This window comes from Argentina silus (genome assembly GCF_951799395.1).
Source record: "Argentina silus genome assembly, chromosome: 4".
In the NCBI taxonomy this organism is placed as follows: domain Eukaryota; kingdom Metazoa; phylum Chordata; class Actinopteri; order Argentiniformes; family Argentinidae; genus Argentina; species Argentina silus.
The window spans coordinates 955,340-973,491 of NC_139658.1; the positions used below are offsets into that span (position 1 = coordinate 955,340).

Below are 18,152 nucleotides of genomic sequence, written 5' to 3' on the forward strand. Positions count from 1 at the left end.
ATTAATGTTCTCTCATTTGCTCTATGGTGAGATGCCTCCTTCTGGATTTGCATAGTCAGAAAAGGTGCAGAGAGTGGTGACTATGGAAGAATAATTCAAAAAGTGCCTGTGTTGAGTTGATAGTGTTGTTTCTTATTTGGACGTTTTGACATTGCTGAATTCACTTCATGGTCAATATCACTCTGGCAGTGCTCTCCATTTATTTGAGAAAACAAATCCCTTTTACGGATAAAGTACCTGGTGTGGCTACTTAATGGAATGGCTTCAGCGCTATGTAAATAAAAAGCTTGCATTTTTGGTGTGAGATTAAGAGAGGGGCTGGGAAGGCTGCTGGAGAGAGAGTAAGGAGGGAGAGAGTATTAAACAAAGAAAGTTGACATGTGACGAGTATGGAAGATACCCGTACAGTACAGTTAGAGTTGGGTTGTATAGGACTTGGTTAACTGTTAGACTAGGGTTGTCAGGGCTGGGTTACTTGTTAGAAAGTAGTAAGTGGAGTTTAAGTTTGTGTAATAGTGCAGTGTTGAGTTAGCAGTGGGCTAGGATGGTTTGATGAAGCATTGGCTTGAGTATGGGTATTGTTTTCCAGACTTTGACACATGGCCATGCCTTCTCTTTAACCTCAACCATTAGACAAGCCAATAAAAGGGAGAGCAAGGAGAAGAGAACAAGTGACCGCTGAGACAGAAAGTAGAATGAGTGTTACATTACTTTCAAATAGCTCTACATGCCATTTAGATTAGGGAGAAATGGAACCTTCCGACCCAGACATATCAAATAATATCTCCCTTTATTTTATTCAACTGCAAGTTCCCAAACTGCTCTAATTCATGTCATACATCGTTGCCAATTAGATTCCCCCTTGTTGGATCGTCAAATAAATTAGGATGTTAAAATATTTAAAATGTTGAATTAAGATTAGACAGTTAAAGATGCACACAAACTTTTTTGAGAGCGAGTGGAGAGCTTTTTCATTCAAAATGGGAGTTTATTTAATGTAATCGAAGAAGAAACGCCAAGGCATTTTTAAACATGTATTTATTTACTGTGTTTTTGCACCGGTTTCAGCCTTGGCTCCTACGTTGTTTTCATAAACAAAGTCTCCCTGGCCGAGGAGAAAAAGTACAGAGCTGCTCGGAGGACTGAAAACAGGAATGACAAACACCATTAGCTGAAAAATTTCCATCTCATTGCAACTATGTTATTGTTTACTTTACCATGCACGTCCTAATATGGTTACCTCCCTGTTAAAGCAGCCCAGCACAGAGCCGAGGGGCCCTCGCAGGGAGATGCTTTTAACTGCCACTTAGACAATAAGAAACAAATGTCACAGCTCGGCAAAAAGGCCCAGCTTTCACAGCCGTACAATGCTCAACCTTCCATGGTGCTTGGCTCAGGCTCCTGTGTGATATTTATCCACTCTCCCCTGTTACCCATCATACCCTCTCAATGTACCCCCACCTCCCCTACTCTCTCTCTCTCTCTCTCTCTCCTTCTCTTTCTCTCTCTCTCTCACTCTTTCTCTCTCTCTCTCTCTCTCTCTCTCTCTCACTCTTTCTCTCTCTCTCTCTCTCACTTTCTCTCTCTCTCGCTCTCTTTCTGTCTCTCGTGCTTGCTCTTTTTACTCTCTCTCTCTCTCTCTCTCTCTCTCTCTCTCTCTCTTTCTATCCCTTTCTCTATTTCTCTCTCTATCTTTCTATCCATCTCTGTCCCTGTCTGTGTGTTAGCTGCGTGGAGGCCGACTGATGTGTCTCTGTTTGCTGGTGTTTAGTTATTTATCAGGGGGGATAAGAGTGATGTGTTTAGAGTGGCTGGCTGTTGTCTCTACAGCAGAGAGAGAGAGGGAGAGAGAGAGAGAGAGAGAGGCCAGTTCAGCTGCAGGTCATGCCCTGCCCCGCTCCACCACTGCGTTTGAACTGGAGACATCTCACTGACACTAGAGGCCCTCTTATTCTCCACTCTGATGATGAGATCACCACATACACTAGTGGAGTCGAGTCCTGAGGTACAAACAACAGAACTTTACATTCTTGTTGTGGTGGGTGTTGTTGTTTTTGGATAGAGGATAGACCTGGCTGTTAGCTTTGTTGAGTGTGTTGAAGTCCCCTAGAGGGGGATGGACAATCCCATTTATTTTATTCCAAATGTGATATCACACTCTGTAACCTACTCAGCCAAGTAGCAATACTTGTTGTCGTATTCCCTTATTGGTGGTTGGCGAATAGAAGGAAATGCACGATTACAGATGCATGGTTTTCTTTTCCCTGATTGGTCGAAGATGTTGGCAGCCTCACCTCAATCCTAAAATCCTCACGTTTATGATATTTGCCCAGTATTATATGTGCCCGTGGATGAATGGGAAGGTGGGACATAAGGAATGTTGAAGGTCAGCTTCCATGATTTACACAGGACAGAGAGTAAGAATCCATGGGAAAATACTTCGGCCGGATCAAACAGATGTCATGTGATATAACATCTTAACACTGACCTTTAAATACATGCATTTCACTCCTCTTTAGGTCCTTTAGAAAAGAAAAGAAAATGTAATGCGACTAAAGTGAAATGGTTATTAATTATACATTTAAAACAAAGGGCAAGTGAAGGACACATATTTTTTGGAGTTGTATTGATAGTTAAAGTGGGAATAGACATTTTTCAAAGTCATTATATAATTTGTTTAAAACTTGCTATGTCTGCACATGATTTTAAACAGAGGTTTCTAAATGAAATGAAACAATGTTATTTCAAGATGTAAACCATAACCACCTGGTCTCAGTTATTGGGTTTACTGAGTTGCCGTTTTACTTTCACTGTCACTGTTACGAGACGCAGCTCTACCTCTTCCTTAGTATGTGCCTACTGCCTACTTACTTTTGACGGTTTAAATTTAATGATATTTAGTGTGAGATTGGGTTGAAGAGTAGAAAGTTGAAGAATAGAATGGAGAGCCTTGACTCTCATTGTACTGAACTGTATAGTGCCCAGTGAATGGAGTCATCAGACAGGGCATGGGGGTGAAGACATGAAAATGAAGGTATTTTGGTATGCTCTGAGCAATTAAGTGAAGCTTCATATTTTTTGTGGTTGAGTTGAACACATTTCAAAACACGACAAGACTGAAAGAAGTGGTTCAATAATTAGCTTCGGTATGATTGATTTTTGTTTGACATTGTATTGTTGTAACTGATAATTGATGCAATACAATGTGCACTCCCTGGCAGGGAGCCATTTATCGCAAATGATTATATATGGTTCAGATATAAGCCTACTTTCTTGACTTTCTTAACACTAAGAATGAATGTGCTCTGGTTTTCCTTTTTAATGATAACACATATTGTAGTTCCAATATTTTCAGAATGTTTATAAGTGTAAGGGAGTACTGTACTGTTTTTTGATATGAGGGAAATATAGTATTCCCTATCTGACCTCAATGAACTTTGTGAGGAGGTTGTTTGCTGACTTCAAGGTCAGTTTCTGAGAGAACAGCATGTTTTATTGGAAACATATTTATGGCCAAAGATGTCTAAACATTGTCAACGTATACAGGTGCAGAGGAGATACTGGCTTTTAAAAAAAATATGTTTCAACCTTTTCCCCCATGACACGTGCTCAAAGCCTGTGTATGTGTGTACGTGTGTGTGTGTGTGAACCAAAAAAGCAAAAAATGTAGTCTCACGAAGCATAATGATTGCCTGCTCACAATATGAAGCTAGAGAGAGAGAGAGAGAGAGAGAGAGAGAGAGAGAGAGAGAGAGAGAGAGAGAGAGAGAGAGAGAGAGAGAGAGAGAGAGAGAGAGAGAGAGAGAGAGAGAGAGAGAGAGAGAGAGAGAGAGAGAGGAATGCAAGAGTAGTGGGGGTATTAAATATGAATTAATGGAATTTTGCTCAGGCACATCTTTGGGTGTAGTGTAGTGTTGAAAAATAAAATGTATGTTGCCGGCTACTGGCCGTGAAGGTGCATTTGGACTTAGTATCCTTTAATTAGAAGTGAGATATTAGCATTTCATAGGGCTTTATGCTGGGCGAGGGAACGGCCGGCCGCGGCGCCTTCATTAGCCAGCCTCTCTGCATGTAATGAGCGCCGTCATTAGCTGATGGAGTGGATTTGCCCTAGCTCTACCTTGAAAGGCACATCATTTACATACTTCCAAGGAATAAGGCCTTTAATGGATTCCTCAATGAATAAAATAAAATGCCACTTCTTTACATTTTGGAGAGACCGTTTCTGATAGTGTACACCACTACACTGTATATGGTAGCTGCTACCTCTTTTGTTGGGTGGACAAAGGCAAAGGGGACAAAAGGTTGTGGGAATGGGGGGAATGGGGGGAATGGGGGGAGGGGGGGGGGGGGTAAAAAAGGTGAGATTGACTTATGTTGGAAACTTAAGGCATCGGAATTCACTTTGTAAGTCGTGTAGTGCATCATAAATTCTGAATTAAATCAATAATGTGGGGACGTGAAAGTATAAAAGCAGTGGATCAAACAGGAGAAATATGACATGCAGACTGACTTTTGCCTCCAGACATGGGCACATAAATAAGGTGTGCATGATTTGTGTCAGAGTCCTGAGGAGAGATAGGTACTGCTGGGTGGGGGCTGGGGGATCGCGGTGTTAATATTCACCATGTTTATCAGAGGGAAAGCAGGAGAGGCAATGGTTAAACCTCTGTGTGTGTGTGTGTGTGTGTGTGTGTGTGTGTGTGTGTGTGTGTGTGTGTGTGTGTGTGTGTGTGTGTGTCTGAACTGACAGACAGTGAGAGTGGAGGTGTTTTTTGAAATGGAAGTTTCTTTAAGCCCTCGGTTGCAGCCCCATTCTCAGTCTCAGAATCAGGCGTGAAATGATTAGTATTTTATTGATGAGCTCCTGAAGTGGCAAGTGTGGGAAATTGCATCTTTGATCACTGAGAGTTTGGGAAATGTAACCTGAGTGTGTGGAGCCTGCCAGGTAAGACCCCCCCCCCACACACACACACATCTCCCTCCCCCCACCCCTGCCCGACACACACACAGACCTGTCGCCTGGGAGAGATCTTCCTCCCCTTCTCCCAAAACACATATTTGTTTTGGATGTTTTCATTGAGAGTCTACACGGTGATTACAGATGTTCATTAACAAAATTGGGTATTTGTTTTAAACTTTAACCAATCACTTTGATATGCTAATTACGGTGTAATTTAATTTGAGCCCCGTAATGATGATGCTGTTATTATGGACATAAATGATGCAGTTAAGCTGGGAGTAATCTCATTTGCATACTGTACATGCCAGTAAATTAAGCCCTTTCCTGCACTGCTTCAGCTTTAATTTTCCACTCCTTTTCACACAGCATCCCTCAGCCCTGTGCCTAATAGCAGGGCAGCCTGTTTGATGTGGAGAGCTGCTTCCTCTCACTAAATCTAGTCACAATATGTAATATATAAAGGCCCTCATTATCGCTCTAAGTGTTCCTTTAAGATGTTGGGATTAATAAGTAAGAGGTGCTTTTCACTCTTTGTGGTGATACACATATATATTCTTTGCCCCTACCAATGTCCATCTTTAAAATATATATATTTAATAATAATCCCCACACGCATTACAAACAGTAAGCTGTAATAATGATGCTGCCAAGAATCGTTTGAGCCTACAATCATACTGAATGCTTTTACCCTTACATGTTCATCATAGATGTCTTCAAAGGGTTGATTGTATTTTGATATTCCTCCTTTGAAAAAAATATGAATAGCTGCTGGAAGTGTTTTTCTGACGGTATATGTTTTTCATACACCCATTTACCTTATCACACAGAATGGCAATCGTGATATTGCTGTAATGCATTCATAGCATTCAAATGATGTGATGTTGTTCAGGTCGATATAAAAGGGCATTCATCTAATACTGCAGAGAAAAGTCTTTATTCTTGAAAAAGGTGCTGCACCTCATGGCCTCTCATTGTCTGATGCTTGCTCTGAGAGGGTAAACATGTTTGTCACACAGAGGTGTATTTATGCTGATCAAACACATGAGGGGTGCGATTGTGAATGCCAAGGTCTTAGGCTAATTTCAGAGACAAACACCCGTACACAGTTTCACGTTTATAAACTTTCTCTTTTGTCTTTTCTTGAAAGCATGTCCAGCTCATACCGTCGCTCCTTTGTATTTTGAAGTCGGAGGGGATATATTTTATGGACACTGACAATACAATTGCCCTTCATCAAGAATGCTCTCTTCCATTTTGTACCATAAAAAATATTATTTTTCTGCCAGCCAATTTTCTCTGTTAGTCTCTAATTGGCTACATAAATCTCTGGCATTGAGGGTGAGGAATGTTTCGGTGTCACAGAGTGTAATCTTCACCCTTATTTACCAATTCATTAAGATTCATTGATGCAGGATCGGTGAGAGGAAATGACAACATAAATCAGACCTCCAACATAATGACCCTAATCAGTTGGGAATTGCAGAAAATGTCATGATGAACTATGTCCTTGTATTAGTGCCACTGTACATTGTCATTGCGCTGCTTTATGAGTGGGACGCATCCTCCTGACATGGGCTGTATTTAACGAAAAAGAGTTGTTAAAAACTGATTCCATTAAAGCGCTGAGATTCATACAAGGTCTTTCGGTATTTAGCCTGGTGCCCTTTACCTTCAATTTAACTACTTAATGGAAGGCACGTACCCCTCCTTTTTAACCCACTGTGTCTTCTTTCTGGAAAGCAGAGCTTTTAAAATAATGACAGGCTTCTTCGGCACAAACCACCTCGGTGGAGTCTAGGAGGAACAGCACCTGAGGAGACAGTGGGAGGGGGTCAGAGGTCGGTTCACTCCCATGCCAAAAGCAATGAATGGGACACCAAAATGTATTTTGTCGTTTGTCCTCATTGGTTAATGGCCACCCATAAACTTATCCAATCAGTTGGAAGAGGCCATTAACAAATGTGCTTGCGTGGATGTTGTGTAGTTAACGTCAAGATAACACTGCTTTTTCTGCATTTTTCCACACAATTGGACTTCCACACAATCTTGAATGGACTGACGTCCTCATCTCACAGAATTATGTATCTGCATCTTGGCTCATTTAAAGGCATTAAGAAAAATTATTTGCTACATTTTCTCTATTTCTGTATACAGACATGTGGTAAGCACTCTTGGGCTTAATGACTGCTGTGCTGCATTATATTGGTTCAAGCCACTTAAAGAATGCAACTGTATCCATTATTTAGCAAATGTTGCAGAGAGTACCTCACAATTGTTGAACACTAGTTAAATATTAAGTTTCTATACTCACACAAGATAACCATTGAAGTTAAATGAGCATTGCATTTTCTTACCATTATTTGTGTATAAAGGTTAATGATTGTGCCTAGTAATCAATAGCTTAACTTTATCTCTGTGTGACTAACTCCAAACAAAAAGACTGGGAGACAAGCACATGTGGTTTATTGTACTCAGAAGTGAGACATTTAACACAACTGGTATATTGAACAGGGGTCAGAATCTCTGGTGAGAATAGCAGGGGTTGGACCCTTTGAGTTTCTGCTGTTGATGATAGCCATGTTTTTGAGTGGTGGGGTGAAAGAGAGATTGACTCTTCCCTCTTGCTAACTTTCTTGGTACCTTCATTGTTGTGTAACCATGTTGGTTTACCACAACTCATAGTCATTTAGGTGCAATACAAAACTGCTAACAACTTTCTCAGACAATGTTATTAGCAAGAGTCACAGCTTGGAGATGTCAATGCACAGCAGCAGTGTGCAATTGGGTACGTTTACCCCCCAAGACAATGTTTCTAATAATATGGCCCTCACTTGGTTTAGGCCCACAGTATTAATTAGACAAGTTCGCAGAGGCTAACCTTCCTTTCCCTAGGAAAATGCATCTGACACATTTCCTCTCCACAAGTCCACATTTCCACACCCATGGGAATGGCCCTTGCATAAATTCTAGTAAAAATGATTAAAAATATATGACACACTTTAAGTAATGTTAAAACAATAAGCGCTTTTGCAGATCCCATAGGATGCGGAGAGATTGAAGTCTGTGTTTTTCTTTCGGCGTGTGTGTTTGACAGGTCTAATTGGTAAGATGAGTTTTAGGGAAGCAAGGCCTGCTTTTCCCACGCATCGGGCCTGGTCAAAAAGTGGCGCCGCGTCTCCCGATGTCTTTCCTCTTGCTATAGTGTTAATCAGCATGTGAGTGAGATTATCAAAGTCAAATGAAGGAGAGTCGCTCAGGAATGTGTGGTGAACCATTCCTAAAAGTGGCTCCACATCTTTGAATTACTATTCCATTCATGTACAACCGGCTTTAAACTCATTAGACTTTTCTATTTACTTAGTCTCAGTCGGCCGATGTTGTACTAAAAATACCGTGCCCTGCCTTACTTTGGCACATTCCATCATTGTCTATGCACAGCAGGCCTGTACGATAGGTGTATATGGGATGGTCTCATGCTATGGAGACAAACTGTTTTGTGTATTTTCCGAAATTAAGTATCTACTTAGCTTCTCCACTGGAGTGGCTGCCTTCTGTTAGCATTCTTTTTGTTCATTTATCTGAGCTTGTAGCGTGATAATAGCTTCATATTCATATGAATCATCATCTTCAGCATCGCTGGGATGTCAAGGCCTTTTCTCTGTACATGGTGTTGTAATACATTTGAATCTAGATTTCATGCTTGAGGATCCCATTACATTCTTCTCAATGTGTTATAAATATGTGTTTGGTCGCTCAGATCAGTCTTTTTGTCCTCACTATATGGGGGTAAATGGGTTTGGGGCCTAAATGAAATGACTATGAAAGTTAGTTTGGGAGGGGAGTGGAGACAGGAAACTGAACACTCAGGGTGGGAAGGCCTTACAGAGTGGGTTTAGCTCAGCAGATGCAAAGTTGTTGTATGCATGAAAATTTCAACCAAGGTGACATGCAGCTTGAAGTTGTTTTCCACACTCATTTCTCTAGCATGCTTGTTGTAATCGTTACCTGTTGTTTGAATTGTGTATTATTTTCTCTAACAAATGGAGTAACACACAGTCAGAGCAAACTCTGTGTGCTCGACTCAAAGTCAAACCAATGTTCTTTGTTCAGAAACAGATTTAGATTAGACACTCAAACTATCCAGTCCAAATGACTACCATCCTGCCTGCTTTTCTCTCAACTTATTCTGACGTTGTTCTGAGCAGCTTCAGAAGCCCTCAGACATCTTTTGTTGTTTCCAAGCCCTAGTTACTGAATAATTGGAAGAGGTAAATGTTTAACTTGTTTTACAAGTTCCTTGCTGAGTTGTTGTGAAGACACTGTTTTGCTGGGTCCCTCTTCACCAACTCAACCCACCACACCCTCACCCTGGCCACACCACCAACACCCACCTCGTTCACATTCATGGTGGCCGACAGCAGCTGTAACACACCACCCTAATGCTTCTTCAAATGTCAGGAGAATGAGTGTTTGTTTGTCTTGACTTCTCCGAGGCTGTTTATTCTAGCTGGGCTGCATTTGCATCGACCTTGATTCCCTAAAGCCTGGCCCCTTTCTCCTTGCTGAGCCTGTTTACACTAGGCCTGCCCTGAGTGTCACCTAGGAAATCTGTTGATCATTCCACCTGGTTAATGTTAAATTGGTCCTGCAAGGAGATGTGTTTGTTCATAAACACAAACCCCCTGGTCCTCCTGTTTACTGTAGCCATGGCAGCAATCAGTTATTAAACAAATAGCCGCTTTGTTTGCTGGTGTGAGTGGTCGGTTATCCCTTACAAGGTCTGGAAGGAACTTTAAAAAGCTTCTGTGTCTCGGACTTGGTGGAAAGGGGTGGGGTGGAGGGAGGAGGTGGGGGGAGGCCTGTTTCTACAATGTTGTCACAGTAGTCTTGAGATATGCTTTGCTTATCTGTGACTTTTGGTTGAAGTGGCTTGTGAGATTAGAGGATTGTTTGGTCTCACTGTGAAGTCTCCTTTGGTGGAATGTCATCCCTGCCGTCGCTTTCCTTCTTGGAGAAGGGTAAGGGATTCTGCGCTGAGTGTCAAGTGAGCCCCGATTGTGGCAGTACTTCTGAGTGACGCGGTTCTGGATAACGGAGGCCCTACGTACATTTAAGGTATATTGAGGGAGGGCCTGGGATTTTGCTATGGGAGGGTTTAGGGATCCAATTCATTCTCTCTGTTCTGTTCTGTTTAGGCCAATAGAGGGTGTTGAATCGTTTCTTTGGTATGAACATGGATCATTGAACACATGTTGGGCTATTTGTAAACATAGACATCTGCACCAGTGAAAAATCTGACTTGAGTTTGTCTTCAAACTTATCCTTAGAACAGGCAGACAAAATACAGCTTGACACAAAACTTCTCCAAACCTTGGGAAGCCATCCAGGGAAGCATTGTGGTGTGTCACACCTTGGTACAACAGTACAGGCTGTTGTGTTGTCTAGTTGAGCAACCAAGATGAACCTAAACAGCAGTGTGGAAGAACACCTCTAGCCTTTGTCTTCTCCTTTGTCCCTCTTTATCTCCTCCTCAAGAATGCTGTGCTTTTGTTGTGTGCTTGTGTAAACAAGGGTGATGTGAGAACTATGCGAGTCGGAGCAGGTGGCTTTTGAGGCTTTACTGTCATGAGCATTAAAGACAAACAGAACATGGAGAAGAAGGGTCAGGGCACAGCTGCCGAGGCCCACCCTACCTTGGATCTACTGTCGACTTGTTTGAGCTGTTGAATTCCTGGCGGCCATGACAGGAGACAGGCATTAGCTTTGTGTGAGGAGAAGCAGAGTAGACTGGACGAGAGGCAGGCTGGATTAGCTCTGCGTGCCGTGTGCCCCTTTGAACCTGTCTGTTCAGGTAGGAGACGCATGTGACTCTGTTTCTACTGTACTCTGCATATTAGAGAAATGAAAACAAAACAAAACAGAAACAAACAGAAACTCTGACCTTTTTTATGATCCACTGTTTGTTCCAAACACTTGTTGTGTTTTGCAAGCAGACATTCTCCCCCCAGAAGAACAGACATCTGTTAATCAACAGCGGGGTTAGCGTCTGTTTTGTGGACTGTTGTTGCCTCACTTTAATTTCCATTATTTGGAGCTTTTTGTTTTTGTTGTTTCTCTTTTTTTTTTCTAATATAAAAAGGGCTGACATCGCCCATAAACAAGCAGGCCTGTTTCTCATGAGCTGCCCCCTCACTTTACGTCTGACTCTGTGTGCGTTTGTGTATGCATAAGTGTTTGTGCATGCGTGCATGAATCAAAACCCTGCTAAGTACAGTACCTTTAGCAAGACACTTGACCCATAATTACCTATGAATATGTATCGTTGTATAAATGGATGCAGTGAAAAACTGCAAGCTATTTGAGTCATCATGGATAAGGCTATCCCTCAAGCAAACTAAAAATAAATAAATGGATAAATAAACTAGGAGTCCTGTCACGTGGTAGGAGACTAGTTGCCTTCGCCTGAAACATCAAACCACTGAGCTCCTGCCTCAGTGCTCCACAGATTAACATTGTTATCACCAGAACTCTCCAATAAGGCTCTTTCCTATCTGGTTGATATTTATGATGGATAATGCACATTTTCCATTTTCTTTTTTCCTCATTTTTTTTGTCGTGATATTGCAGCTTTGAATTATTCTGCGGTAAAATTAATGAGAAAGTAGATTTATGGGTTTCATTTGTTTGTCAATTCGAAAATTAATTGGGTGTTAATTTTAGCCGTCCCTCATCAGTGCCGGTTCCAAGCATGCGCGAATTACTTTGCATTCATTGTAGCCTTCCTCTCCTTTATTGTGGGTCACTAGTTCTGCATACATTAAAATAGCCCCGCGGCTCATTCTCTTGATTACTTTTGGAGATGCCATGCATTCGGAAATGTATGCCTTTCCGTTATAATTATGAAAATTTTGTATTGAATGACAGTGCATGCATAATAGCCATTACTTTCCCCCTTTTATTTAGCTTTGGGAAAAAAAAGAAGAAAAAATCAAAAGCAGTCCATTTTTTTTCTGTGTGGAAAAAAAATATTTTATTTGAAAAAGAAGTGGGGGTGAATAACGTCAGCATGTGGTTTATTTCAAATCGCATTTCATTTGGCCTGAGAATGTGTGTTTCTAATTGGTGTCTCAGAAGGGAGTTGGTATGAGCTGGGCCTGTAGATGGAGTTGTGGCTGGCTCCCTCCCATCCCACAGTATTCCTCTTGCTCACTCCTTGTTTAGAAAATCCCATTATGGAGGGAGGCTGTGCCAGACTGGAGGGGTGAGCCGGGTCAACATCTGTCTAGAGAGAGAGAGGGGGCCGAGCTGGGGCTGAGCTGGGGCCCACGGCCCAGAGAGCTGGGCCCGTAGCCTGGGCCCGAACGGCAGAGACAGTAGAATGAGGGGGCGGTGTGACATACAACTGAACCAATGCAGGCCACAGTGTCAGATGACTCACTGGGATGTGCTGCCTGCAAGAAGTGCAGCTACATCTTACTTTCAGTGTATTGCAGTATGGTGATGATTATTGTAGTGGTACGGATTTGACTCATTTGTAGACAACAAATACAGATAATTATCACTATGCTACTACTGAAAATGGAAGGATTTGCTATTGTGCTGTTTACTCTCTTTTTTCCCCCCCATATAATATATCCATATAATATTATATTTAGATATGACAAGCTGTCACCCTCTATCTGATTGCTGTCAGACAGAGTATGTGTCCCCATGATGGCCCTGTGCTGTGGGTTTGTGTCTGTCTCACTGCTGTTTAGATCTGGATCTCAGGAGACGCAGCCTCTCTGTTGAGCACACATTAACACGTATTGGCCTTCCTATTACACGCCTTAAACGCAACGTTATAAATCTGCATTTAGTTCAATTTTCACCTCCTTTCATTATAAGGCCCAGTGTTTTAAGGGCATATAAATAATTAATCAGCCAAGTTAATTTACTTCTGCCTGACTTGGTCAGCTTCATTAACAGCCCTGGAATTGAGAGACTAGACGCGTCGCACCAGTGAGGCTTGTGACGAACACAACAGATGTAAATCTTACTGCTGATTTCAGGAATACAGGCCCAGATAGGCATCAGTGTCACAGGCACTCCTCCTCGGAGAGAGCGGAGAGAGGGAGGGAGTAGGGGTGAGGGGTGAGGGGATGTCTGTCTGGCCTGTCTGTGCCTGAAATGAGGACTTCAAATTGAATTATAAGGCTCTGTATTTCCATGCAGAAATACGTATAAGTAGTAGAATAAGCTGTGTAAACTCTTATTATTACAAAAGCATACAAGTACATTTATGATTTTTACAATTGTGACTATTTGTATGTTCTGGACTGTATGTTATTTATATATTGAGTTATTACAGGAAATATGTTTGGATAGACTTACAGGGTTTATTTACATTCAGAGTCATATGTTGGTGTTAATTGAGCACCCCTCTAGGATTTGAGTGTTTTCACTCAGTCTCAAAATGGATGTTTCTCATGGAGATCCTTTGGCAGGCCCACACGTTTGCCCTGTTTCCCATTAAAAAGTCATTCTGCCGTGGTTCTTCTGGGACCATGCAAGTAAATATATCCATTTCCATTGAAAGTGTTTTGTTTGTGAGGGCGAGCGTTTTCTTGGGCTCCTCTGCTTTCCCTCACTGAGGTTGGGTTCCTCTCAGATGTGTGCTTGGTTCCCCTGCACACGACCGTGAAGGAGAACACAAACAGAACCTGAGCCCTGCTCCTTCCTCCAGCCCGGTACGGACATGTCATCTGCAAAGGATCTGCGCCGGAAAGACAAAACAAAAGAGCAGTTCATTACAGAGTGGAAAGAGAGTGTATGAGAGCGTGTGTGTTTGTTTGCTTCACTGAATATGGTGCAAGCAAACAAACAAGAAACAGGCAGGCATAAACCAATAGGAAAACCTGTAATAAAAGTGAAATTGTGTGGGAAGGAAATGACACGTGTTTACAGTTTGGCCTGGGTTGGAAAACGCCACATCCCTGTGCTCTGTTTTAACAGCTGCTTCTCCTCCTCTCTGTTCTCAGGTTTGTAAGTCATGATGCAAGAATCTGGGACGGAGGCGACAAGCAACGGTCCAGCCAGTCAGAACGGAGCAGCGAGCGTGGAGGGAGGAGCCAGGGACACCAGGCCCAAAAGTGCCACACCATCGGTGGATGTCACGGCGGCTGACCTCCTGCATCTCCAGCAGCACCAGGTAAAATTGTGTTCTTCTCTCACACCTGTCTTTATTAACCCATGTCAACAGCAGTCCCAATCTCCCCTCTAAAGTGCCTGTTAATATTTAATCCCGCCCCAAAGTACATCGAGTACATAAACACATTATTATTATTATTTATGTATATTGAGGGCATTTTGAATTTTTAAAGAGGGGGAAGTGCTCTCTCAGTGATTGTGTGTTTGGGGTTGCGGATGTGTTTATTGTAGCATGCAGCATCTGCATTTTGGTGAAATATTTATCGAGGTAGTCCAACATATTTTAAGTGTGTAGGTGCCACGGGATCCTCGGACAGTTGGCGAGCTGTGATGTCTAACGGGATGACAGGGTTTTTTCTTGGCTCATTGTAAACACGCCTCACACTCACAACTAATGCCACACTCCTCCATGTCCGACCAATGAAGTGCCGAGAGATACGCCAGCTTTATTATTAGTGAAGCCCAAAACATTTTCACCATCTGAGACTTGAAGCAAACAGACAGGCTCTTTCTGTTGGTGTCAGTGTTATGTGTGCCACACGACAGCGTGTTTAAGGAAACAGCATTGAAAAGATCACTGTGTCTCATGCTATCTTGGCCCCCTGGAATGACTGTGTTTGTTGTCAGCAGCAGTTTGGTGATGATGCGCAGGCTTTAGTTGTTGGTTGTCACAGCATATCCATCAAGGTTGGTACTGTAGGGAAGAACAATATACATACATACATATACATGGTCTGAAAGAAAATGCTGTAGTCTTCCTCATTTGAAACGTTTATCAGAAAATGTAACAATTCACAAATACTGTATATGCCATCCTGAAATCCATTAAAAAAAACTAATTTGACTGAATACAGGTCAAAGATAATTGATATTTCACAGAAAAGTTAACAGATGAAAAATAAAATCTTTCGACACTGCAGTTTCAGTGTTAGGCCTGTAGGCCTACTCCAGAGTGGCTGTCCTTCCCTCCTATCTCCCCTCCCCATCACTGTAGCTCCAACTGTCTCCCCCCTTTTTTCCAGCTCAAAATGAGCATGTCGTCAGTGAGAGAATCACAGCCATACTGAATTCATTACTGCAGTAGTCACACAAAACCGTGGATAAAATTTCAATAACTGCAGGCCACAGTTGAGTAAACAGTTGCACTGAAACTTAATTCCTGTTGACTTTTCCTTCATTCTTTGCCAGGGGCGCATTCTGATTTGCTCTGCAAAGACAACAGGGGTTACAACTTTGATGAATGTGAGGCAGACGAGAGGGAGAGAGAGCAGTGTAACGTGTCATGGATGTGCACTTGACACCAAGGAGAGAGAAAAAAAAAAGCCTTCAAACCCAGAACAGAGCCAGCCGTTCAGAGCCTCTGTTCTCTCGTGAAGATTCTCTCAGATCAGTCATGTCATAAATGCAAAGTACGAAGAAACAAACTGCATCTTTTTCATTCAACACTGGTCAGTTTAGCAGTCAGATTTCCTGTGAATATTAATTGAATAGTACATATTTTCCTGTGTATCCCTAGTTAACAAAGCACATGGTTAATTTCTGTGGCAGACGGTTGATGTTGGGAACAGAGAGGTGTATTAATTGTTGTGTGTGATAAATGGTGCATGGATCGGGATGAAGGACGAGATGTCTCATTCTGGGCTCCTGGCACTCTCCTTTGATGGGGTACTTACCAGTGGAGGATTCCTGGGACGCGCCTGTGTTTTTATTCTCCCATTAGGCTAACCCAGGATTTTCACTCATGCACCATGAACCATGTTAATTGTCCCACGGGCATTAAGATCTTCGCTCAATTACTTGATAACTTTAACTTTTGTGGCATTTTGCAGTCTGTCTTTTAAGTTTTATTTGCTGGTTGCACTAATACACAGCTAACTGACTGAAAGAAGTGAAGGGGGTATTGTTCCTTTGTTCTCTGAGAAACACCTAAGACACTGTTTCCCTTTTGGTGATACAGAAATCAATCTAGAATTTTCTCTGATTCAAAGTGCAAATATATTAGAGTCCCCTGAGTCAGTGAGAACAACAAACCTGGTGGTAGTGGCATATCATTTATTCTTATTAGAGAACATAACTATGAAAGACAGTGCTCATTAATAAAGATGGGGGATAAAATAATTGTAATCTGTTTGATCATCTTGATCCTGACAGGGGAATTCATCTTGTAGACTAGTCAGATTTGGGGGAAGTGGACCATAAGGTTGATTTAAACATCTCTATTAGTAAGTGAAATACTTGGCTGCAATAGGCCTATCTCTCTGAGGGTGCTCCCTTTCCTTCTCTCGATGTAGTAACATTGAAGTGGTTCTCAATTATTATTATAAAACAAATAAACAAATAAAAACAACATTCAAGTGCTTTTCTTCCATACAGTTGTTTATATTCAAAGTAGTTATGAGAAGAGGTTGAGTATTTTAGGGTTGAGCCATGTCTTTTCACCATTTGCTTTGGCTGCTATACTGTAGTTCCAGTTACCCCTGTTGATGCAATCCACATGTGTTTTACATGTATGCTTTCGTCTGAACTACATTTTTAATAGTTGATATTGTGTTAGTGAGTCTTTGGATCACTCAGATGTTTTGATGTATTCATTTGTGATGCAGAATTCGAGATTTGTTGAGATCGTATGTTAGAGCGTTAAAAATGACAATTTAAGAATCGTGGATAATGGAATCGCTTTTGTTGTGTCAACCAACGGAAGGTTGCTCTTCATACATACTGTTTATGCTCGTGGAGCAGAAGTTGTGGTTTTCAGAACGTCCCCTTCACAAGGAAGTGAAGATGGTGGAGGTGATACAGCGAGAACACATTTATGAAGGGGGTGCATTTATGCAATAGCTAGTCATTTGTGGGTTTTCGGTTTTGTTGTTATTGATTTTGCAACAGGAAGTTATGGTGTCCAAAGGAGCAGAGGCAGAATAACAGATGTAGCAACATCAACAGACACTCACCATGGTGACGTGAATGAGCAGTTGGTATGGTACAGCAAGTTCCTCCATCTACTGTTATTTGTTATGATTTATGGTCGATTTAGGCAGCACATTTACAATCTCTTGCATGTTTAAGCAAGCGACCCATTCCTTTGCTAGAAATTGGGTTCAACTGATATAACTGTGGACTATGAAATATTAATATCCTGTCTCTTAGAAGTGTTCTTTTAATCAAGTTGGAGAGATTCCTAAAATATCACAGTTTTCTTGCTGATACAAATACATTACTGTACACTCCAACAATATCATCAGAAAAGAACAACAGCAATGAATAATTGCCTTTCTTTTATTGCAGACACATCCATCCAAGCTTCTTTTGTCAGACAAGTGCTTTCAAGCTTTGTTACAAATCGCAAGATAAGGCAAACCAATTATGGGCCTTTTTTTTTTTTTCTTCTCTGCTCCTCTCTTCTCTGACAGAGCAGGGCCATCATCAGTAGCGTTGCGTGTACAAAGGGACACTGGGGCTCTTCACACGTAGGAGCAGAAAGAGCTGAGCAGGCACAGGTTGTGTGTTTGCATAATGCAAACCTTACAAGGTCCCTCATGGACGGAGATGAGCGAGGAAGGAGAGGTGCAGGGCTCAGCCCCCGCTGTCGTCACTGAACTCTACTCTGCGGGGCTGGGGAGGAAGTGCTAAGTGATAAGCCTCACACTCACATGACTCTGTCTGCTCACGCACACACACACACACACACACACACACACACACACACACACACACACACGCACATACACACACACACATTCACACACACGCACACACACACACACGCACGCACGCACGCACGCACACACACACACACACACATTCACACACGCACACACGCACGCACACACACACATGCACACACACAGACATGCACACCCGACAGAACAGAGACACACACAGAACCAGAGACAGGGTCGGTGCAGCAGGGCTCCTGGTGTCTAAGGCCTGGTCAGCAAAATGGACTAGTGGTGGGAGTCTCTGGCACGTCGATGATAGAGGTTAACAGCATGAGGTCAGA

General features: G+C 42.2%; 1 protein-coding gene across 6 annotated transcripts in view; it reads left to right on the forward strand.

Moving 5' to 3' along the window:
- foxp1b (forkhead box P1b) overlaps positions 1 to 18,152 on the forward strand; it is a 141,643-nt gene that overhangs the window by 49,807 nt on the left and 73,684 nt on the right. For 5 of the 6 annotated variants that reach the window (XM_083668297.1, XM_083668302.1, XM_083668301.1 and 2 more), the window contains one exon: positions 13,984 to 14,153. In XM_083668297.1, coding sequence (XP_083524423.1) covers positions 13,995 to 14,153 — 159 coding nt within the window. In that variant the 5' untranslated portion in view covers positions 13,984 to 13,994. Of the gene's footprint in view, positions 1 to 9,946; positions 10,079 to 13,983; positions 14,154 to 18,152 lie in introns of those variants that run through there. The other variant, XM_083668299.1, reaches the window with a different exon arrangement.